General features: G+C 36.9%; 1 protein-coding gene across 4 annotated transcripts in view; it reads right to left on the reverse strand.

Moving 5' to 3' along the window:
- SLC44A1 (solute carrier family 44 member 1) overlaps positions 1-24,733 on the reverse strand; it is a 196,918-nt gene that overhangs the window by 85,282 nt on the left and 86,903 nt on the right. For all 4 annotated transcript variants that reach the window (XM_050761843.1, XM_050761842.1, XM_050761844.1 and 1 more), the window contains 2 exons: positions 17,296-17,432; positions 4,543-4,636 (listed from right to left, as the gene is read on the reverse strand). In XM_050761843.1, coding sequence (XP_050617800.1) covers positions 4,543-4,636; positions 17,296-17,432 — 231 coding nt within the window. The remainder of the gene's footprint in view (positions 1-4,542; positions 4,637-17,295; positions 17,433-24,733) is intronic.

Raw genomic sequence — 24,733 nt, forward strand, 5'->3', positions numbered from 1 at the left:
AAAACAATAGAAGGCAAACATAAGAAGAAATAATATATAGGGACATTATTCAAAAATAAGATGAAATACTTAGCTTTAAAGTAAAAAGCACTAGATTCTCTTGTTTGAAATCTAAACAAACTAGATTTCCTTACTTGTCATTCTTTTTCTCAACTTTTCCCCAAACAAAAACAACTCTGCCGGCCACAGGGTTTTGATACTTGAATTGTTTTCTTATTTAAAAAAAAAGTAAGTAATAATTGTGTCATTGAAATGGTTTGTTTTATATGTTAGCATTGAAATCCCATGTGATTTAATGAATTTAGGTGGAGTTGAATACACCAATTTCATATACCTCTGAGAAAATAATACTTTTGAGGAGCTAGTATTATGAGATCATTTCTACTTTAGTATCTTATGTAAATGACACATTTTGTGCTTCTTAATTAAAAGGACAAGCCTAAAGTATTCTATATACAGTAAGTTTTTCTACATTCCAAAGCCCACCAAATATTGAATCTTTAGTAAGTCGATATAGTCACATTAGGAAGTGATGCTGTTTCACTTGCTGAAGCAGTCAAGAACAAAATGAATTTATAATGACTCTTTTAAAGTTTTTACATTAGTCCCTCATATGAAAATTATATCTTACCTTGGCAAACATACTGTCCATTTCCCTTTCAGTTCAGATCATCACAGTTAATAAGCTCCCTAAAGTATGATGACTAACAATGCCTAATACCACTTGTCCATTTGCCTTCACAAGAAGGCAGGGGTCTGCATCTCATATAATTACTTTAGAACCTCAGGTTATAAAGAAACAATTACACATGATTTCTAGCCAAAGTTTTATTTAAGTAAGTATAACAATGAAGTATTCTGGCAATATCTCTACAGTACACTAAAGGCAGGAAATATGAGTCTAAACACAGAGTGGTGTTTCCTTTTTCTCTTCTTTCACCCTTTTTAAAACGTTTTTGTTATTTATGTATGTATGTATGTATGTATGTATGCATGCATGTATGTTTTATAGAGAGAGAGGGTCTTGCTATGTTGCTCAGGTTGGTTTTGAACTTCCAAGCTCAAGTGATTCTCCCACTTTGGTGTCCCAAAGTGTTGGGATTACAGGCATGAGCCACTGTGCCCGGCCTTCTTTCACTCCTATACTCTTTGTTGTTTTTGAACACTCATTGTGGTATAGATTACAACATCCTGGATTCAAATTCCAATTTGCAGCAATTAGTTGTATGGCTTTAGATAACCTCTCTCATCTTCTTTTTCCTCACCTACAAATTGGGGGCAATATCTTGATAGGTTTTTGTGAAGGTTAAATGAGATAATATATATGAGAGATACTGTGGGATAGCTGGCAAGTAGTAGATGATTTGTAAATGTTAATTTATCCTTGAATCCTCCATTGAAAAATATGAACAGATAACATTTTTTTCTTGGCTATTAATTTCTTTTTTTTTTTTTTTTTTTTTTTTTTTTTTTTTTTTGAGACAGGGTCTTGCTCTGTTGCCCAGGCTGGAGTGCAATGGCACAATCTTGCCTCACTACAATTCCACCTCCCAGGTTCAAGCGATTCTCATGTCTCAGCCTTCTGAGTAGCTGGGATTACAGGCATGCAATACCACGCCCAGCTAATTTCTGTGTTTTTGGTAGAGATGGGGTTCTGCCACGTTGGCCAGGCTGGTCTTGAACTCCTGACCTCGAGCAATCCACCTGCCTCGGCCTCCCAAAGTGCTGGGATTACAGGCATAAACCACTGTATCTGGCCTTTGGCTATTAATCTGTCATTTATACATTATTGTATCATTAATTCCCCAGCATCTAGTAAACTTTCTGTCATCCAGAGGTGCCCAAACACATGATGAATAAACTGAATTTATGTAATCTGTTTCTACTATTGCTGTTTTCTCCAGCTATTTCTAAAAGCACTGTAAGTATACTGGCTAGCTATTCCCCATACTGCCACTGTGGTTGGCATTTCACCAATAGAGAATTATGAATTTGGATAAAATACAACTCTTTCTAGGCATTTGTTTTTAAAATTCAAAAGCTTTTAGGAATGGTAATCATCTGGTTATTATGTGTCACTGATGCTTCATTGAAAATTAGTTTACAATTGCTTTTCTCTAAAACAGGTGCTGCTTTTAGCTGTAGAAGGCCCCTGGATACCAAAGAAAGACGGGCCAAAGGAAGAGGTTCTAGAAGTTTAAAGAAATACCTCCTAAGTCAAGTGCCAAACACAGTAATAGATGTTTAATGAGTATTATCTTGTTTAACTCTTACAATTCCTTGAGGGGAGTATGACTATTCCCATTTCACTCATGAAAAAACTTGGTTTACAGAGAGGTTAAGAGTCTTGCAAGAGGTGACAAATTGAAAGTAATATGGAATTCACCCCAGACTTATCTCAAAGTTCATGTCCTTCTGTCCCAGTAGGATGCTCCTAGAAGGACACCAAAAGAGATGTGAAGGATGCTGAGGGGTACTTGCCTGCCTCATAGTTTTGCCTGGTGCTGGTCTTTTGCCATTAAAAAAAGTCACCAAAAACATAGTCCCTACTAGACTATGAGTTTAAGGACAGAGACTAGGTCTTACTCACCTTTGGAAACTTGGTATCTAATACAACGACGTGTGGAACGGGGTGATGCCCCAAGTCTTTTTATTAAAACAAATTTATTCTTATTCTCAGATCCTTTCAGTTTGTTTACCTAATACTACATAGCTCTGGTATTTACAAGATTTGCCTTCTTTCTATCAAATGTTCTTCTCTTTTACTTTCCAGCTAGCTTGGTTCAGACAAAAGTGATAACATACTTAGACTGTGATGTACTAAAATAAGTAAAACATAAGGATTTTTAAACACAGCATGCAGTTTTCAGATGGTATAGGTTCAGCACTGCATTTTAGATTACTGAGATATTAGATGATGACCTTGTTAGAAGCCATTTCTGTCCATCTCTAAAATCTTCTCCCCTGATACTATTCTTTGTCTTCCAGTGAATACCCCTAGGACATTGTGAGATGCATGTGTGTACCAAAAACTGAAAAAACCAAGATAACCAGGAACAGGCAGTCCTCAACAAAGTGGCATCAGAGGTCAGAGGCAGGGAAGGATGTGCAGGATGAGCTGAGCTGCCCCCACCTGGCATCCTGCCCCCATTACACAGGAGCAGAGACCTCTCTCTCATAACCAGGCTTTCTGGCTATCCTGTCATAATATGTTTTAACTTGAAAGCATGATTCTATATTCAAAGTATATGTTTAAAACAGACTTTACCAGTTGGATAGATAAGGGTATAGAGCTTTTCTCATTTTTATATGGATAAATTTTCTCCTAAGACTATTCGAAGGATCCCCTTTTCTTTACTGCCACAGCCTCCCTAATATTCTCAACTTATATGAATGTAATCTCTGTAGCTGTTGGTTTAAGGCCATAATTTGTAGGTCTCTCTTACTATCTTTTAAAATAGTTCCTTTAGTTTTATGTCTACAGGCTTTAAATTTTGATTTTCAATAGCAACTTGACAAGATTAATGAGCTGAAAATATATTTAACTGATACATCTTTTTTCTACTTTCAACAGAAAATTTCAAATTCAAGTTAATAAAACCCAAGTTACACCCATAAGTAATCCAAAAGAAAGTAGACATGAGTGTCAAAATTTTTTATACAACAGCTTCCTATAATATATTGAGATGCAATTGTAAGTGGCCTCAAGTACATTTTCCTGGAGAAGTTGACTCATGTTACACACAGTTGGCAATATACACTAAGGTTGTGATTTGACCAACATTCCAAAGTGTGTAAGTGTGTGTATGTATGTGCACAAATGCATATACAAAACTATACATACACACATATACATATACCTAATTCTGAGCATATATTTTACAATGCTTGATAATGCATTTCCTTTCAAAAAATCTATTTATAATTTTAAATGTTGCTTTACTTGTAACTACTTTGAGATCCTTCCAAAGAACATTTCTTGTTTCATCTTTGTATCCATTATGCATAGTAGGTACTTAATAATAAATGTTTGTTGAATAAGACCTTGGGTAAGATATAGCAAACAACCTAATACAGAGAATGGCCCTAAAAAATATAACCTGAAACTATGGGGAATAATCACTGGCATACTTTCTAAATCCACAAAGTAAATTTACAACAATCCCAGTAAATATTACTAAGATCAATTAAAAAAACTCGTTGGAGATTGTGAGAGTTGGTTTCTAAGTTTGTTGCAGATTTTACAGCAATTCAGTGGTTTTGCGCACTTAAAAATTATGGCATGAAAATAAAAACAAAAAAAGCAAGCCCCTAAAATAAATTTAAAATATCTCAGAACAAGAAAAGTTGGCTGTCTACCTGTTGTTTTTAAATATTAAATATATAATGTCATTTCTATTCCTACTTTAAAATTTTTGTTATAAAAGTATTGGACCTGGCCAACAGGTATCAAATAACTATTTTCTCAGAATAACATATATTGTTTAAAATTTACCTACAAAAACAACAGTCACAAGTTAACAACTTTGCAATAAAATTTACCTCGCTGGAACTGGTAGTTTGGGGCAGAGAACAGAAGATTTTGAAGATGTAGTGTATTCAGAAGGCTTTAGGTTGTAGCTACATAGTGCTGAACCTGTTCAAAGAAAAATTATATGTTAGCTGGCAGAAGAGTCAGAAAAAATTCTCTCACTATCCATTTTAATTTTGTATCATTCAACATATGCAACTTTCCAAACATTATAGAATTCATAGAAATCTGATTTGATGTATAAGTCCTCAACCATTTAAAATTGATTCTTCTCTAAAATTACTATTAATGTAATTCATGTACAAATTTGAATTAATATTAAAGGTAATAATAAGTACTAGAACTACCTTTATTGAGTGTCAGGTTCTCTGCAAGATGACATTTATGTATTATACAATTTACTATAAGTCTATAAGGCAGGTATTATTAAGCCTACTTTAGAGAGAAGGAAATAGAGGCTAAGAGATAAGGTAAATAACTTGCCTAAGAACATAGAGCTAGTAGGAGTAGAGCTGGGATTAAACACCACGTCTCTTGACTACAAAGCCTGTGCTCAATTACATATTATGCCTGTTTTTCCTATGCCTACCATTACTAAATGTTTACAATTACTGCATTTAACTCATATAAATTTGGATAATACATTACTTATTTAAAAAGCAGGAAACATTCCTAACTGTAAATAAACGGAACAAATTGATAAAACTGATAAACTGATAAAAGTGATTCCTAGTTTTCAGAGTTTAAGACAGCTTAAATTCAACTGTAGATTGGTTATGCAAAAAAACATTAATTTTTCTGATTATATGGCCAACACATATCGAATATACGTAACATGTATACAGTGTAAAATTTACATAATACATTAATATATTATATAATTTACTATAACTCTATAAAGCTGGTATATACATTAATTTCCTTAGCATAGAAAATTGAGAGGGATAAAGTCCACTAAATCCAACATAAGTCTTATTTTCCTGATCCGTTAATTTTAAAATACAGCAACTAGAATACTGGAAGGTTCATTGTATAATATATTGTTAAGTGAGGAGACCCAGGCTCCAGTTCTAATTTTGCTGCATTTCATCACAGAAACGGTTTATATTTTATTAACTTCTGTTCCCACCAGATTACTAATTTGGTCAAATACTTTATTATGAAATAAACAGAATAGCTTTGCATCTGTATTATGATGATACTGAACTTTTATATTATACCACCATAGAAAAAGCTTAAAATATAATGTGAACAGCAGACTGCAACACTGAGTTAATTATGGAAAAGGCATGTGAGCATAGGAGAAGGAACTGGAAGGGAATATAGAAAAAAGGATATAGCTTGATTTAATGGGACAACAAAATTGGGAACAAATTTATTTCATTTATATTTTGTCCTATCAATCAAAATAATTTTTAGAAAGGCACAAACCAACATTTAATTTAGCAATGCTGCCCCAAACCAGCAAAAAATCCAAGTGATTAAATATGTGAGCCTTAACAGCATACTGATATGAGTGCATGTAGCATATATTTTATATAAAGATAATCTGAGTAATCTGACAATGCAAAATATTTTTAAAGCGATAATTATGAGTTACATGGCACTGTTCTTCAAGTTTTTTAAGCTTAAAGTAGGCTCAATAAGAAACTAAGTTTTAAAAATTGTGCTTGACTATTCTTTTGCATTTTAATGATCTATTTTTTAAAAAGCTAAGGATGAATATTAAATATTTAACTCTTCTAAGAGCATTGTCTTTCACACTTGAATATAATGCCACTAGATTACATTTATAGTAATTTTGCAGAAAACATAACAATGGCAAGGAAACATTTTAGATTAATCCTGAAATAGCTAGGAGTCGTAGTATAGAATTGCTTAGGAAAAACAGCAACTGTGCCAATAAGTGTCGAGCACCCGATGTGATCATCAACTTCCTGATCTGAATTGTCAACTTATTTCTTTCAGAGTCCAAGATGGAATCGATTTGCACAAAATAAAAGGCCCTAACTAAAGCACTTTGTGTCAGTGCTGCCAAATACACTGCTTCATCTGAATTCAGTTAGCATAATCTCTATCCCCACCCTTTCTTAATTTAAAAAAGGAGGTCAGCAGGTGCAATGGAGTTCAATTTTATAAATACTTTCCCAGGATAATACTCAATGAAAGGATAATAGCCTTATCTCTGATGGTATTCTGGGACACAGGCCAGTACTAAATAGATCCTGTACTAAATAGATTAAAGGAAAAAGATCTTTACAATGTGTTAGTAGTAATAATCATAAGAAACCTTATACTGCTTCCTGCTCAAAGGGTTGATGAACAGAGAAGCCTCAATGAAGAACATTAAAACAATTCAGTAATGGCAAACATTTTACAACTGTTTTTCTTTTCATGTTCATTAGCTAAGCATTTTCAGTGAACATTCTGAAGGTAGTATTTTTTTTTTTTTACAGTGAACGTATAAAAAATACTTAGCACAAGAAGTTTGGATCTAACCAGTAGGACAAAGTTTTCCTTCTAATGTAAAAGCAGGTAAAAATTATATGAGTAATGAAAAGTAGAAAACTAAGAACAAAAGCTTATCTAAAGCATACCAGAGGTAATCCATGCAACTCAGCCGATGTTATTCAAAGACTATCAAAATGAGTGATCTTAGGAACCTAACTTTAGTGTATAAACATTTATCATGGCAAATGGTTACTATGGCCCCCAGAATGTTTAACTACTATAATTTTTCAAATGCTGTATAATAGTCAATTATTTAGTCTGAATTTATTATTCTTTAGCTCAATATCAGTTATATCAACTCCCCTAAGAGGTACGTTTCCATCAGAACACTCCAAATATTACAGATGAAAAAAAAAAGCAGTACTTCCAAGGCCTTCAATGCAATCACTGGCATATTTACAAGTGGAATTCTTTGCCCCTAAGCTGCCATGCTTCCTTTGTGCCATTTCTAATACTCAAAATTGGGTAAGTATTCAATAAACTCCTGGGCCAAAAAACATACGTTCTACAGACACCTCAAAAAAAAATCTTTGGAGAAAAATTAGTTCCACCATGTACCTTCTGACTTTATATTTTCTGTCCTGGTTAATGGTTCCACCATCCGTGAAACATACAAGTTATCCGACATCTTTTTTATCTACTGTTTTCCTATACCATTCAAGAGACACCACATCCTGAGCATTGGACCTTCCTATGTTATCTCAGACCTTCATGATCTCCTACTGTGTCAGTTAAAATACTGTAAAGTGTTTCTCATCTCCATTCTGCGTATAACCATCAGAATGATCTTTGTACAATGCAGATTAGTCATATCACACCCCTATCCTCAGGATGAAGTCCAAATATTCTGGATTCAAGTTCCTCCTAAAGCAGGTCTCTACCTAAAACTCCAGACTCATCTCAACATAATAAACTACATACAATCAATGATTGCTGTTTAACAAGCTTCCAGGTATTCACACACCACTCCCTCTGCTTGCGCTGTCCTTTCCCAGCTAGCACCTGAGTGTTAACGTCTGAGCAGAATTTCTACACACTACTCAAACTTCATCTCTTCTGTCAAGCCTTCTCTGACCCACCCAACAAAGCTATTTACTGCTTAGCTCTATGATAAAACAGGGCATATTCTTTTGTAACTTTTTGTTTGTATGTCATCTCTATTTTTACAATGCAAACTCTTTGAGAACTCAAACCTTATGCCTTTGAAAAGTTTGGAACCTATATTTCCTGGTATATAGATGTCATCCAAAAGCCTTCTGTTGAATAAAACAGGTATCCTGAGTGGAGAAAAAAATGAAATAACTGTTTTTAATCTCTTATGTTTTGGTGTTATATGTTATATACAATGTTCGGATGCGTTTCACCATTTGCTACAAATATATGATCTAAAACAACATTCCTCAATCTTAGCATTATGACATTTTGTGCTGGACAATTCTTGGTTGTAGGGGGCTGTCCTGTGCATTGCAAGATGTTTAGCAACATCGCTGGTCTCTATCCACAAGATTCCAGTAGCCTCCTCCTAAGCTCTCACCCAGTGTGACAGCCAAAAATGTCTCCAGATGTTGCCAATTTTCTTTGAGGAGGCAAAAGCCTCCTCAAAGTTGTGAACCAATAGTTTAAAACATCACATTATTTGAAAATAAGATACAAAACAAAGAGTTTCTATGCTGGGGGCTAATTTTTCTTGCTTTAAAATTTTGTTTAATTTACCACCACAGTGATATTTATAGGATAGATTAAAATTAAGGAAAAATATTCCTTAAAACATGATTTAAATATTTGCAACTAATAGAAAAGAAAGTCTCTCAATGCAGAACAGTTTTTACTATGACAGATTTCCATTGCCTTGTGATGTCTAATGAATTTAACCTCCTTTTCACTAATTAAGAAACACTATTTATATGCTGGGAGAATGGAAGATAATTTTCCAATTTTAAGTCCTAGTAACCCATGAAAAGTATGGACATATTTGTAATTCCCAAGAAGCATCCACCTACAGAAATTAGCCAGATAAGAATGTGGCATCATCTGTCAACCACTGTTGGCACATACTAGGCATACATAATAAATATTTGCTAAGTGAATTAATTTTGAACATCTATGTACGAGACTTCTACTAGGTGTTGTGGAGGATAAGGAGAATTCTGACTCAACTATACTGCAAACTCCTTAAATGTGGGGACTGTACTTTGTATCTCTGATGCATGCTTAATGGGTACTAAGTATTTGTTGAATGAAAGAATTAGTTTAAACTGCAGTATCAAATGTAAGGATTTTCCTTCTTTTTAAACAACCAAGCATCCTTGCTGATCTCTGACTTGGAGGCAATTAATTCAGTTGCTAGAGTTGATCATTTCATTCATTTATAAATGATATCAAGTCAAATCTTTTGACTTACTGTGCCAAAAAGAAAACATAATTACTCTGGGGTTTAAGTTTTATTGATACTGACTGGCAAGAAAAAGGGTAATATACTGATCATCTATTGATACTGACTCTAAACTAATAACCAGATAACAATAATCAAAAAGGCTTATTAGTATTCACAATTAGCATTATCTGAATGGACCACATAATCTGTTAAAGTTTTTAATGGCTAAACAGTAATCATTAAGAAAACACCAAGCTTCATGGCTCTACTCAAAATGTGAACACGGTCTCAGGGCAGGTTATAAAGCTCTCAAATTTTTTTCAAAATATTGTACATTGAAGAAGCATTAGTAAATGGGAGTGCTTTTTCCACATACTATAAATGGGAGGCAAACAAAAGGAAAATAAGATTTCTGCCAGACTTTACTACTGTGTTAGGGAAGATAAAATACATATTATAAAACAGTTTGATAAGAATAATGGAAAAGGTAATAAAAATTCCATGTGAACTATTAGCACTGAGAACCTATAGTCAACTCCTAACTTACTCACAGGTTATGTTCATTTATATTTATTTATGTATTTATTTTTTTAGAGACAGGGATCTTGCTATGTTGCCCAGGCTGGCCTTGAACTCCTGAACTCAAGTGATCCTCCTGCCTTGGCCTCTCAGTAGGCTGGGAATACAGGCATGTATCACCTCACTCGGAAGATTGTGCTCATTTCTAAACTGCCATTTAGAATTTAGACAGCAAGTGCAAAAATCAAAACAATATGCAAAGCATCTGGTGCAGTCCATGGCATACAATAGCTACCAATAAATGGTATGTTGAAACAAAACCCGGGGCATAAGTCTGGTGTTTCTATTCCGATTCAGATGCCCATGCTGAACAATGGGGACAGTGGAGTGAAGTGAAGGGTCGTCTATAGACCAGAGATGCTGGGTCAGAATTAGACGGGGGAGAGAGAAAGGAGAAGAACTGTCTGAGCAGGCATTGTCTTCCCCTTCCCTTCACCACCTGTCTTGCAAGATGCATTGGTATCTTCACCACCTGTCTTGGTATGGCTGGGTTGAGATGAAAGCTGAAGGAGGGAGATTCTTCTCTCCCACTATAATGTACATAGTTCCCTCTGATCCATGGGAATACATTCCAAGACCCCTCGGTGGATGCCCGAAGTTGTGGATAGTACCAAACCCTCTATATACTATGTCTTTGCGGTCTGGTAACTGATAGGGCTACTAAGAGACTAAGTGGTGGGTAGCATACACAGTGTGGATATGCTGGACAAAGGGATGATTCGTGTCTGGGTGGGATGGGGCAGGTCTGTGCAAGATTTTATCATACTACTAAGCAAAGTGCACAATGTAAAACTTATGAATTGTTTATTTTTGGAATTTTCCATTAAATTTTTTCAGACTGTAATTGACCATGGGTAACCGAAATCGAACAGTAAAACTACCGATAAGGGAGAACTACTGTAGCGTTATTTGAATTTTCAAAAATAATGGTAATAAGGAGGAAAGTGGCCTGTTCATCAGACTGAAGAGAGGGAAAGTGAAAGTAAGATGGAATTCATGCCCTGCTGAAAATAAGAACTCAAATAAGAGCATTTACCAGATGGTTTCAGTTTTCTCTGTAGGGCATAAGTTTAGGAAAGAGGACAAACAAGAGGGCTTGAGAGAAGAGATATGAATAATCACTTGGATAGCATTATAAGGGAGATAAATGAGTTACTTAGAGATGAATAAAAATAACTGATTTCACAGAAATACTGGTTAGATTGGAGAACAATTTACCTGCTGGTGTCAACTCACACAGATAACAGAATTGAGGATAAAGTTTTCTGTGAGAATGAGAAATTATTAAGTGGCAATAGAGGAGAACAGGGAATCCAGCCCATCATTTTTTCAAATAACATTTATGGATATCTACTTATCTACTATGGGAGCCTCTATATTAGGGCCTGGATATTCCCAGATGAAAAGAGCATGAGCTTGCCCCTAGGAAATTCATACACAACTGCAAGAAGTTTGATACTGAGTCCTTATGGTATTTGGCAACTTCAATTCTTTAAAGGCAATTTTTAAACTGTTTTCTTCTCTAGCATTATATATTTATAATATTTGTGTTATATGAATTATGAACCATAAAAACAAATGCACATTTGTACCCCCACCACCCAACTCATGTACTAGCATTCACAGTTCTTTTATTATTATTTTTTTTATTTTTATTTATTTTTTTGAGACAAAGTTTCGCTCTTGTTGCCCAGGTTGGAGTGCAGTGGAATGATCTCAGCTCACTGCAACCTTCACCTCCCAGGTTCAAGCAATTCTCCTGTCTCAGCCTCCCGAGTAGCTGGGATTACAGGCACCTGCCACCACGCCCGGCTAATTTTTGTATTTTTAGTAGAGATGAGGTTTCACCACGTTGGCCAGGCTGGTCTCAAACTCCTGACCTCAGGTGATCCACCCACCTCGGCCACCCAAAGTGCTGGGATTATAGGTGTGAGCCATGCGCCCGGCCAGCGCTCACATTTTTATATTTGTCTGCCTGCCTTTCAAAGCTCTTTGTAATATGACAGCATCTCCACAATACCAATCTAATTTCCAGCTATTTCTTCCAAACTCTCTATTGTAGTCATACTTGACAGGGGCATTCCACAAACTCTAAGTGCCCAAGAAAATATCTTCTTTTTCTTGTTTAAAAGAAACAAAGATTTGAGGAAATAATTTATTTGCCTATTAAATACATTTCTTACAACCACCACCATAGGAACCAAGAGCTTCTTCCCCTTTAATTTCTAGGGGTAATAAAATTTCATGTGAATGGATGGTTGTAAGTGCTAAAAAGTACTTTCAAATGTTGTCATGGAAACTTAAAATTCTTTGAAAAGGATTGATATTATCCTCTCATTCTAGTAAGAAACATGTTATATTGCCTTGCATCTTAAAATTAGGTATAAAATTAGCACTTAAACTGTTACTACCTCAAACAGGACTCTTCTTTCATGAACTTAATAAAAATTATGATAAAATAAAGACAACATAAAATTACTATCGTAATCATTTGTAAGTGTACAGTTCAGTGACATTAAGTACATTCAAACTGTTGTGCAAGAATCACCACCATCCATCTCCAGAACTCTCTTCATCTTACTAAACTAAAACTCTTCACCCATTAGACAATATCCCCATTCCACTCTCCCTGCCACCCTGGCAACTATCATTCTACTTTCTGTCTATATAAATTTGACTACTCCAGGGTGGAATCACACAGTATTTGTCCTTCTGTGACTGGCTTACTTCACCTTGCATAATGTCCTCAAGGTTCATCCACGTTATAGCATGTGTCAGAATTTATTTTCCTATTTCTTATTGCGGTAAAAAAATGCATAACATATAATTGACTGTCTTAACCATTTTTAAGTGTGCAGTACAGCACTATTAACTATATGCATATTGTGGTGCAACAGATTTTTAGAACTTTTTCATCTTGTAAATCTGAAACTCTAGTCATTGAACCACAACTCCCTTTCTCCCCCTCCTTCAGCTCCTGGCAACCACACTTCTACTTTTTGTTTCATGTAAGTGGAATTATGCAGTCTTTTTCTTTTATGACTGACTTATTTGACTTAGCATAGTGTCCTCAATTTTCATGCAAGTTGAAGCATATGATGTTTCTTTCCTCCTTTTTTAAGGCTAAAATAATCTTCCATTGTATGTATACACCACATTTTCCTTGTTTTTGTTTGTTTTTGAGACAGGGTCTCACTCTGTCACCCAGGCTAGACTGCAGTGGCATGATCTCGGCTCACTGCAACCTCCTGGGCTCAAGAGATCCTCCCGCCTCAGCCTCCTGAGTAGCTGGGACTACAAGTGCGTGCCACCATGCCTGGGTAATTTCATGTTTTGTAGAGATGAGATCTCACTACGTTGCACAGGCTGGTCTTGAACTCCTGAACTCAAGCGCGCTTCCTGCCTCAGTTTTCCAAAGTTCTGGGACTACAGGTGTGAGCCACCACGACTGGTAGTTCACCATATTTTCTCCAACCATTTATTGGTCTACAGACATGAGGTTGCTTCCACCTCTTGGCTATTGTGAATAATGCTACAACGAACATGATTGTGCAAATATCTCTTCAAGATCCTCTTTTCAATTCTTTTGGATATATTCTCAGAAGTGGGACTGCTGTATCATATGCTAATTTTATCTTTAATTTTTTGAGGAACCTACATACTATTTTCCATAGCAGCTGCACTGTTTTACATTCCCATCAATGGTACACAAAGGTTCCAATTCTCTACATCCTCACGAACACTTGTGTGATTTTAGGTGTGTTTTTTTATCGTAGCTCTTCAGATAGTCTAGATATTAACTCCTTACCAGATATCTGATTTATAAGTATCTTCTATGGGTTGACTTTTCACTTCTGTTGATTTTTGTCCCTTGATGTACAGTTTTCAATTGTGACATAATCCAATTTATGTATTTTTTTCTTTTGTTGCCTGTGCTTTTGGTGCAATTTGGTGCCATTCAATAAACTACTGCCAAATGCATTGCCATGCAGCTTTCCCCTACATTTTCTTCTAAGAGTTTCTGCAGTTTTAGCTCTTACATTTAGGCTCTTTCATGGACTTTACACTATCCCCTCTTACAGACTTGAAAATTTCCCACTTAAGTTTGAATTATATATTAAAGCTATTTCTCTCTGAAATTAATGACTGAGGTTTATATATTTGAGGCTAAAGGGTCTGTGTATTTTCTAACAGAAATATACTGTAACAACATGCAGACATAGATTCTAATAAAAATTACTTGCTACTCTTGAATCAACTTGCACCTCAAACGATAGAAAAGATAACTGAATGGCCAGGTGTGTGGCTCATACCTGTAATCCCAGTACTTTGAGAGGCCAAGGAGGGAGGATTACTTAAGGCTAGGAGTTTGACACCAGCCTGGATAACATGGTGATACCTCATTGCCACATAAAGTAAAAAAATTATCTGGGCATGGTGACACATGCCTATAGTCCCAGTTGCTCAGGAGGCTGAAGCAGGAGAACCACTTGAGCCCAGAAGTACAAGGCTGCAGTGAACCATGACTGTGCCACTGTCCTACAGACCAGACTACTGCACTTTACTCTGTCTTTTAAGCAAGAAGAAAAATAAAAAAAATCAGGTAACTTACAAAGACAAAAGAAGGAAAAATAATGCAAAAAGCAGAGAAATAATTCTCTCAGTGACAAGGGTAATATTGGAATTAAATCTTACCAGGTCTAGTTTTAAGTTACCAATTCAAACAACAGCATAGGTTCTTTTGAGAAGTTCAGAAATTTCAAGTTAGGGTTGCTACTCAAATAAGGTATTTAGGCCCCTAAACCAAAGGCTCTCTCTCTGATATAATTTTATAGCTTTTCTATTTGCCTGTTAAAATTTTGTCTTCTCTATCCTCCATCGTTGTACTTCTTGATGCTGTCATTTTTTATGGCTACCTTATTGACTTATTATTCATACAGCTGGCACAAAACCCCAATGGTACCTTTGTAGCTAGGCACCAATTTAAGAAGTCTGTTTTCTGAAATAATGTTTATTCATTAATAAATCTTGAGCACCTACTTTGTGCAAGACACAGTGAGAAATACAAAGCTGTAAAACCCACCAGGAAGGTCTTCTTAACTAAACCTGAACAGGCCACAGTCAGTATCATATTCACTTAGAAGGATACCAGCCTGGAAACAAAGCATACCAGCAGGGGAGCATGGGGCATTTCTCCTCCAGGAAACATCTCAGCAGGCCACACAGCTAACAAGGACCTAGCTCTCTTCTAGCCCTCCAGATGACAGCTCAGGTTCAAGGGACCAAGACTCACAACCAGTGGGTTTGAGAAGACATGTTGGAAGATAGTTCGAGACTAGATCATAGCTTCGAATGATAGCATAAGACATATAGACTTTTATTTTTTACTATGGATGCTTTCTGAGCAAGGGGTTAGCATTGATTGAAGCTCTAGGAATATTAACATGGCAGCAGTATATAAGACAGCTAAAACTAGACAGAAATTGGAGGTAGAAAGACTATTACATTCCATTAGTGGAATAATATTAATAATTATAATGATAATAGCAGCAGCCAATAATTTTTCTTAGCAACTTAATATTTGCCAGACACTGTTCTAAGCATTGTTCATGTATCAAGTCCTCATAACAATCCTATGAAGTATATTAGGTATGAATATTGTCCCTATTTCATAGATGTGGAAACGGAGGCAAGGAGAAGTCAAGTACTTTGCCCAGGGTCTCACAGCCAGTGAGTGGTAGGAGCAACATTTGAACCCAAACAATCGCACTCCGGAGCGTATACTTTTAACCACTCAACCACATCACTTGTCAGAGTATACTCACATTGTCTAAAATTCTGGAAAAACCCTTAAGAAAGGGCTCACCTCTCCCTAAGAAACCTTATAATGATGAGGCTGGTAGTTCTGGTAAGAGGCTCAGCAACAACACATGTGGGGATACCATATGGGAATAAAAAATGAGATCGTGAAGAGTGGTTGGCACTTCTTTATTCAAGTGCCTACCAAGTGTTCAGTATTCTTCATACATCATCTTACTTAATCTTCATAACAACGTATGAGGGAGTATTATTTTTAATCCACATTTTTTCAGATGAGTAAACCTAGGCTCAGAGAACTTTTACCCTTTACCCTTATTACAGAGGCAGTCAGTGACAGTCAGCACTGGAATCCAACCCAAATCAACCCATGCTATCCTATGCTGAGGGCATGGAACAATGGAACAGGGATACTGCCAGCCTGGAAGGCTGCAGTCCTCCCGCCTTCAGAAGGCTAGCATCCCCAACAGGAAGACACTGGAGCCATGCTAGTGTGTGCAGAGTTATGGTTCCAGGCTGTCTGTCCACCCAGCCAGAAGTTGTACCCACTGGATACTTGGGTTGGTCCTTGTTCCAAGGAACCAGCACCAGCCTGTGGATCTGGGCAGGACCAAGGCAGCTCTGAGGATTCCTACACACAAAATACAAGCATGAAACCTCAAAGAAATTCAAAAACAGGGGCCTCTACAAAGGGTGGTTAAAAAAACGATTCTCAGAAAAGAATTGAGGCAAGCCATGTGGACCTGAGGATGGTACCTACAGATAAAATGCCTCAGAGAACAGAGCTAGATTTCAGGAAACTATGTTAGTTTTCTCAGCTAATTCCCCTATGTTTGGCCTCAAAATTTCTCACAATTATTTTTAGAAAAAGAGCTATGACAGAACATTAAATTTAAAAAGCAGAACACAAAACTATATACACACCGACTCATTGAAAAAGTACTGATGCTGGAATTTTAATTTCTACTTCTTATTTTTTCTGAACTTTTCGAATTTCCTATAATATGCATATGTTACATTGCTAACCAGGGTTTTATATATATATATACACATACACACACACACACACACACGTATATATATTATTTCAATATATAAAATTTGTTTCAATTTATATAAATGTGAATTGAAATACTTTTAACCAATCCTTGGGAAGGGGGAACAAGAAACAAATTTTACCTAGAGTGGTTTAGTAATTTCCAAACACTCAACAGACTACATCAAAGTCACCTGAGATATTTATTTAAAAAATACTAACTTCCAGAGCGCAAAGACCCACTCAGTCAGAATTTTGCTGGGTGAGGCCCAGGAATCTGGAGTTTAACAAGCTCCCTGGGTGACTATAATATTTTTTAGCAAGGAAGTCCAAAATTACTTCAATTATCTAAGGTTCCTTGATAATTTATTTAACACTAGGGCAAATTTATATTTAACAAAGAGAACAAGGTGATAGGACATAGATTTGAATGGCCTAATGTCTCACCATTCATCTCTGCAAACTTCTGAACATCACTCAGAGTTTTCAGTTCTTGCCTTGGACATGCTGCTACACACAGTGCTACAGACTTAATCTTCCGGTTTATCAAGTCCAGGTTGCATGGATCCAAAAAGAATACATACCTAAAGCATGGAGAAAAAACTGAGATATTATTTCACAAAACACATTGTGGGTCACTGCATATTTGACTAAGCCTAGAGCAAAGAATATCTATTCCACATTCCTCCACGATAAAAATCTCATCATAAATACATTTTTTAAAAATTGCTTATAAACAGACTAACAGTGGGAATAGGGGAATTGTAGGATTCATAATTATCATGATCTATTTTTCTAATATTTAAATGTTTGTATTGTACACATGCATATTTTATAATCAGAAATCATCTATTTTAGTTTTCTTCAAATCATTAATTTTTTATTTTGTCAAACTTGTACCAAAAAATTATTGGAATATCATAATACTGCTATATAATATAGCATGAATTGCAGTTTATATATAAACTGTAAACTTTAGTTAATAAATATAATTCATTCATTATATATAATTCATATAAACAGAATTATATAATTCCAAAAATGAATATATATTATAGATATCAATGAATATATACAACTGAATATATAAAGTTAAATGGAGACTAGAGGGAAATACACCAACATTTCAACTACAGTCATCTCTGGGCATTAAAATAAAGTGATTTTTAATTTATTTTACCTTTCATAATCTGCATCTTCTAGAAAGAATGCCAATTACTTTTGAGCTGATATAACTGCAGTAAATATTGTTTATTAATAGTTAAATACTGTCCATTATAGATAGACAAAATAATCCCCAAATCTGAAATTATACCCTTTAAGTTCTGTATACTTGTATTTTAGGAAAGGGAAGATTAATTAGAAAGCATACTGAAGCATGTATTTTTAATGTTATAAAGTAGATGAGATGATAAAGATTGTAGATGTTAACATTTGCTCAAAGAGAAAATAAGGGCTAAACATTCTCAACTGAGATAAGCTAAGTGCAATAATACGGATCAAGGAAGGGAGTACAAGAAGGAATGCTTCCACCTAAAATGAATCTCCAGCCAGGGTTCAATTCCACTGAGTTCATAAGAAGTTTTATAAAATCATGCATCTGTCAATAGCCTTTCACACGATTAAACTCTGTTGCTATGCAAAATGTGGTTTCAAATCTGCAACAGGAAATATAACCAAATATAAAAATTAGGAGAACAAACTGAAAAGCAGAAAAGGTAAAGTCAATACATACGCTAAAATGGAAACTTTTATATGAAGGGGAAAAAAAAAGTAAGTAGGAAAAAAAAGGGGGGCAACTACAGAGGCCTTTGCAGATCAAGTAATTCTGCACACTTCAGCACAGCAACGGGTCTGGGAACCCGGCATGAAGTTCAGGTATAACTTACCAAACTGAAAGAAAACAACAACAAAAAAAACGTGTGTGTGACCCTATCAGTGACTCCAAACCAGTGACTCCAAATGTTCTATCTATACAGATAGAAGGAAAGAAAAAAAGCCAGGCAACATGAGGTTTAGAAGTAGGTTTTGTGAACTGTTTCCATGGCTGATAACAAGGAAGTAGGGCATACAGAGAATTGTTTCTGGCAACTTCTGAGTAGAAACAAGCATTCCCTTACTAATTCTCCCTTCTTCTATCCTGGGCGTCTGACTAAGCATGTCTATGCCTGTGACCCTGTATAATGAATTGCACAAAGACAGATCATGGACAGGGAACAATCAGGTCCTTGAAGAATGTGTCATAAAACCTTTGAATCAACCACTACTGCTATCACCACCACCACCACCACCACCATCACTGCTACCATTGCCATCACCACCACTGTGATCACTACTAAGAACACTTTTTTTTTTTGAGATGGAGTTCTGCTCTGTCACACAGGCTGGAGTACAATGGCATGGTCTCAGCTCACTGCAACCTCAGCCTCCCAGGTTCAAACGATTCTCCTGCCTCAGCCTCCTGAGTAGCTGGAATTACAGGCGCCTGCTACCACACCTGGCTAATTTTTGTATTTTTAGTAGAGACAGGGGTTTCACCGTGTTGGCCAGGCTGGTCTTCAACTCCTGATCTCAGGTGGTCCATGCACCTTGGCCTCCCAAAGTGCTGGGATTACAGGTATGAGCCACTGCACCTGGCCTAATAATACTTAATGATAAAGACTTTTAAAAATGATAGCCAATTTTGTTGAGTACTTACTATTTATCAGACACTGTATTAAACCCTTTACATATATTAACTCATATAATTCTCACAGTAATTCTGTTGTGTGTTTCTCTATGGGGTGGGAGTTGGGCAGTGGAACTGGGATGAGAGAGAGGCATTGAGTACACAGTTCTAAGTGATAAGCAATGCCTTGAGAACCATCTGGGGAATCACACCACAGTAGAAAAAGAAGCTTAGGGAAAAGGAAAAAAAAGCCAGAAGCTGCCTGGGCCTTGTTGCTGGGCCTAGGCTGGATCAATGACAACCTCTTGAGAATAGATGCACTGTCCGTCCTGCAGGCTTCAGCCTCCTCCAAGGGCAAAAGTATCCCTATTACATTTTTAACTTCTTTTATACCTTAAAACATATTCCTTTGACTTACGCTAGTGACTGGGCAGCAACCTTATCCCTTGCTTTAGTCAGACCAATGTGAACTTGCTTTCTGGTTCTCTCTTAATAGTTCTCTGACCTTGGAAAATATATTTATCCGTCTGACCCTCAGTTTCCTTATCTGAAAAATTACATATCACCTATTTTATAGTTTGTTGTAATGTGATCAATAATATATATTAAGCACCTAACATAGCATGCACTCAGTGATTTGTGTCATTACCACAAAGAATACTACTTGCTTTCCACACATTTTACATTTCATAGTAAGGAACTAAACTCAACACTTTCTTATATGGGCATAAAACAAGGATACAATACTAATATTTAGTTTTCATTTAGGAAAAAAAAAATCTGTGTAGGAGTATTCATGACTAAGGGTAAAGTCATTACCCCCTTGAGAACCAAGTACGCCGCCAAAACAGATCCAGCACAAGGAAAACAAGAACAGGAGGGCGAGAAGAATGCTACCATGACTATAACTCTCTGAAATTAACACTGCACATTTTTCAGCCTGTGTATGTGGTTTGAAAATATCTAAAAACTTACTTGAAATGATATCTTCAAGAAATACACACTCACACACATCACATGCTTACACTCCATATCTTACCTGCCCTCCATAGTCTAAGAATATATTAAGCTGGGTAGGTGCAGTGGCTCAAGCCTGTAAACCCAGCACTTTGGGAGGCCAAGACGGGCAGATCATTTGAGGTCAGGAGTTCGAGACAAGCCTGGACAACATGGTGAAATCCCATCTCTACTAAAAACACAAAAATTAGCTGAGTGTGGTGGCGGGCAACTGTAATTCCAGCTACTTGGGAGGCTGAGGCGGGAGAATTGTTTGAACCTGGGAGGCAGAGGTTGCAGTGAGCCGAGATGGCGCCACCGCACTCCAGCCTGGGCGACAGAGTGAGATTGTGTCTCAAAAAAAAAAAAAAAAAAAAAAAGCAAAAAGAAAGAACAAAAAGAGAAGATATTAAGCTTAATTCTCTATGCATTTCACATATTCAAATGCACACACATAAAGTTAAAAATAACATGGAAACCTTGATCGTAGGTCCAGATTCTATTAACATTTGTTGGGTGTTTAGGTATTAGTCACTGTCACATTCAAGACCTTATTTGATCTTTGCAACAACTCTGTGAGGTAGGGGTCATAACCATTCCAAAGATGTTAAAACTGAGGCCTTGAGGCCTAACCACCAGGCCCAAGAGAGCTAGTAGGTGCCAAAGCATGAATTCAAACCTAGTACCTCTGATTCTGAGTTTCACTGTTTCCATTCTGCACTATTCCAAAATATTTCCTACAAATATCATTAGTAACTTTAACTGTTCTCTATTAACTTTGAATATTGTTTCCAGCATTCTGAAGTTCATCCAATCCATGGCAACATGCTTGCAAGTAATTATATTTTAACTAATTCATATTTAACTGAATATTTACAGAGGAGGCAAAGTGCGTGTATCAAACCAATTTATGATTTATTAAAATTGCACTTTCTCGCCTTTTGATTTGAAAATGTCCTTAACCAGGTAAATAAATGCTTACATTAGTTTTTCACTTTTCAGTTTAAACAAAATGAACTGATAGTTTTATTTTTATTTTTAGACAATGAAACAAATAATCGTAATAAGCATGGCACTGACAAACCAGATTATTGTAACTGAAAACTACAGATGAGTATTTCAGCTGAGAGGGTAACACACAGTATCCGCCTAGTTTCACTCCCGACAGGGCAAGGATCAGGCAAGAGATGCAGCACATACATTTTGAAAAAGCTTCTTAGGCCAACTCTGATTATTTGCCTTGGCCTCCATACCTCCTCCTTCTCTACGCCATCTCCAAGGTGGAGAGCCCATGTCACAGATATTCCATAAACCTAAGTTAAGAGCAAGTTTGTCGTTGTCATCCTCAGTGAATCTTTTACTGAGCCTTTTGATAATTTAAATACAGGTTTAAGTTTCACATCCTTTAGAGGAACAGGAATAAATAAAATACCAAAAGTGAGAATGAAAGACAAGAAGCAGTAAGAGAAAAATACTCTATAAACAAAACAGCCTAGACACCTGCAGGCATTGGCATATACAATATGCACATAGCATGATCAGATGATACAGAAATGCATTTGCAAAGGGAATTGCAAAACAGCCTAAGTAAGCTTTGAACTTAAAAGGTAGATGGGAATGGAGAAAAATGCTCAGACCAAACTGCAAAGCAAACATTACAGAGGACAGCAGGTAAGGCATGTAAATGTGTATTTATTACAGTTGGGGTGGTTTCCAGAAATTATTTGAGGAACAGAAAAAGGTTTATTTTTAAATGGATATTTTTGAGATACAATAACAAATTATCCCAAAAGGTAGGAAAAGGAGAGATGTCTAAATAAAATGCTCTGTCTACGCAGTGAATGAGGGGGACAGATGCACCAAAGATGAAAACAGGATGAGACAAAGGAGGGACATTAAATCACTGAAACTCAGGAAAAAGGATAAGAGTCACAAAAGAAGTGACTTTTAAAGCTGCGCTCAGAGCAAGAAGATGAAAATGAATGATACCATGCCACAGAAGGTTTAAAACTCATTTAAACTTCTGTTTTGCTTTTACTTTCTTTACTGAAGATAGGAGAAGGTAAAGACAGTAAGATTCATTGATAATTTACTTTGAGTCACAAAGCATTACAGGCTTTAGCCTCACAACATCCTAATTTAACAAAGGATGGAACTGATTGGCAAGCTGGGTGACTAACCTAACTTTCCAGTTCAAACTGGAAAGTGAATGTAAAGGAGAGTGAGTTACAGACCAGTCAAGTCAGTTGATTAAATCAGTGCAATCTTCTGGGATCCCTGAGAGACAAAGCCCTACCTGGACATGATATAGGGCTGTACTCTTATGTGGTATGAAACACTCACGTGACAGGAATTAAATAGGGGATACCAAATTCATAAAATACAGTTCTTGAATGCAAGTAAGTTATAGTCTAGAGAAAAACAAACAAAAATGTATACAGTCATTTAAAAACCATGTGATAGGAGGCAAGGCTGAGATGGCAGTGGAAATTGTGTAATTCTGCACGGAGGATAAGGGGTCAGAGAAACCATTAAGGAGGAGGAAGCAGTTTCTAAGCCATATTTTGAAAATGAGTAAGAATTTTCCAGACAGATGGGGAAGGGAGCACTCTAGGCAGAGGAAACTGCATGTCTAAAAGCACAGAATCATGAAAGAGCATATTTAAGGAACTGCAAATAATCTGATAAAGTCGACTATAGGATGGAGCATCAAAGAGCTATGCACTAAGGAGAAGCAGGGGATAGAAGATGTAGCCATCCTTAGAATCTGGAAGATCTTATAGCTCTTCCATTAGGCAACATGTACTCAAATGGCCATGGAACAGTGATACCCTAGTATGGCCAGCCCCTCGAATTGAAGGCTAGAGAAGGAATGGCTGGGGAACAGCAGTGCTGCTCCAGAGATGAGCCTTTGCCATTAAATTGCCTCCTGCTGCCATGGTAACTCTGTGACAAGCCTTTTTGGAGCAAAAGGTGGCAAGCAGATACTAGGTCTGCTGGCCGCCTCCTGCCGAATTTGGCTGCTCTCCTCTCTAATCAGGATGGAAGCACTGCAGCACTAAAGCTGGAAAGCTGGCTGAAAAATCCCTCTGTCACCTTCTGCTTTAGTGATTCCTGACATGTGTCTTCCCCAGAGGGGAATAAAAATGGAGTCTGATCATTTTTCCAATTATTACCTCATATCAATTTACAATTTATAGCCCCTTTCCACAGAGAGTGTTGCCGTGAGTGAATCATACCAAACTGAAAACCATGACAGCCTAGCGGAGGCTTGCTATTGCTAAACATAGGCTACAGAGAACCCCGCAGATCTGTACTCCACCCACAGTGGAATTCTGCCCAGAGGAGGCCTCTTATTTCCAGAGGGGCTGGTGTTGGGGTGCCAGCAAGGCAAGCCCAGTCATCTGATTCAGGGTGGGACCCAAATGCCCCCAGAGGAGCCCTGTTATATTAGGAAAGAAGTATGGAGCCAGCACCCCAGAGTTTGTGAAACCCAAGAAACCCAACCCATGAGGTTGCTGACAGGGGTGTGCCCCTTCCCCACTGCTTCCTCAGTCCTTATTAGGAAGAGGCAAAAATCTCCTAAGGAAGAGGTGCCACTTGTTAAAACTAAAACCTAAGGATGCCATCTCACCAATCCCCAAAGAGACAACTGAATTCTAAACAGCATGGCAGCCTCCTCCGCCAGCACTTCTGTAGACCTTGATTTACAGGCAACTGCTAAGAAGAGAAACTTTCATGGTCCTTTCTGGTAATTCACAGCACTGAGAGCTGAAAATAACTTTAAACTGCAGAGGAAGCCCAAGGATCAGACTAAGAGAGCAATATTCAGAGAATGTGCACCTCTCTAATCTCACCTTCGCCTGGTCTCCCACTGGTCTCCTTTCTGTTCCTCAAGCAACCTGGCACACTCTCACCTTGGGGCCGCTGCACTGCCTATCTGCCTGGAATGTTCTTTTTCTAGACAGCAACAGAGCTAGCTCCTTCCCTCCTTTCAAGTCTTCACTCAAAAGACACCTTCTCAGTGAAGCCTTCGCTGGCCAGCCTGTCTAAAACACCAACTTTCTACTCTGATGTGCCTTCATCTTTCCTGCTTTGTTTCTCCTCAGACTTACACTCGCTCACACACTGTGTATTTTACTGATTTATCTGTTTATTTTCCACCACCACTAGTAGAATATCAGCTCCAACAGGGCAAAGATATTTGACTGCTTAATTCAT

The sequence above is a fragment of the Macaca thibetana genome, chromosome 15, assembly GCF_024542745.1.
Source record: "Macaca thibetana thibetana isolate TM-01 chromosome 15, ASM2454274v1, whole genome shotgun sequence".
Taxonomy (NCBI): Eukaryota; Metazoa; Chordata; class Mammalia; order Primates; family Cercopithecidae; genus Macaca; species Macaca thibetana.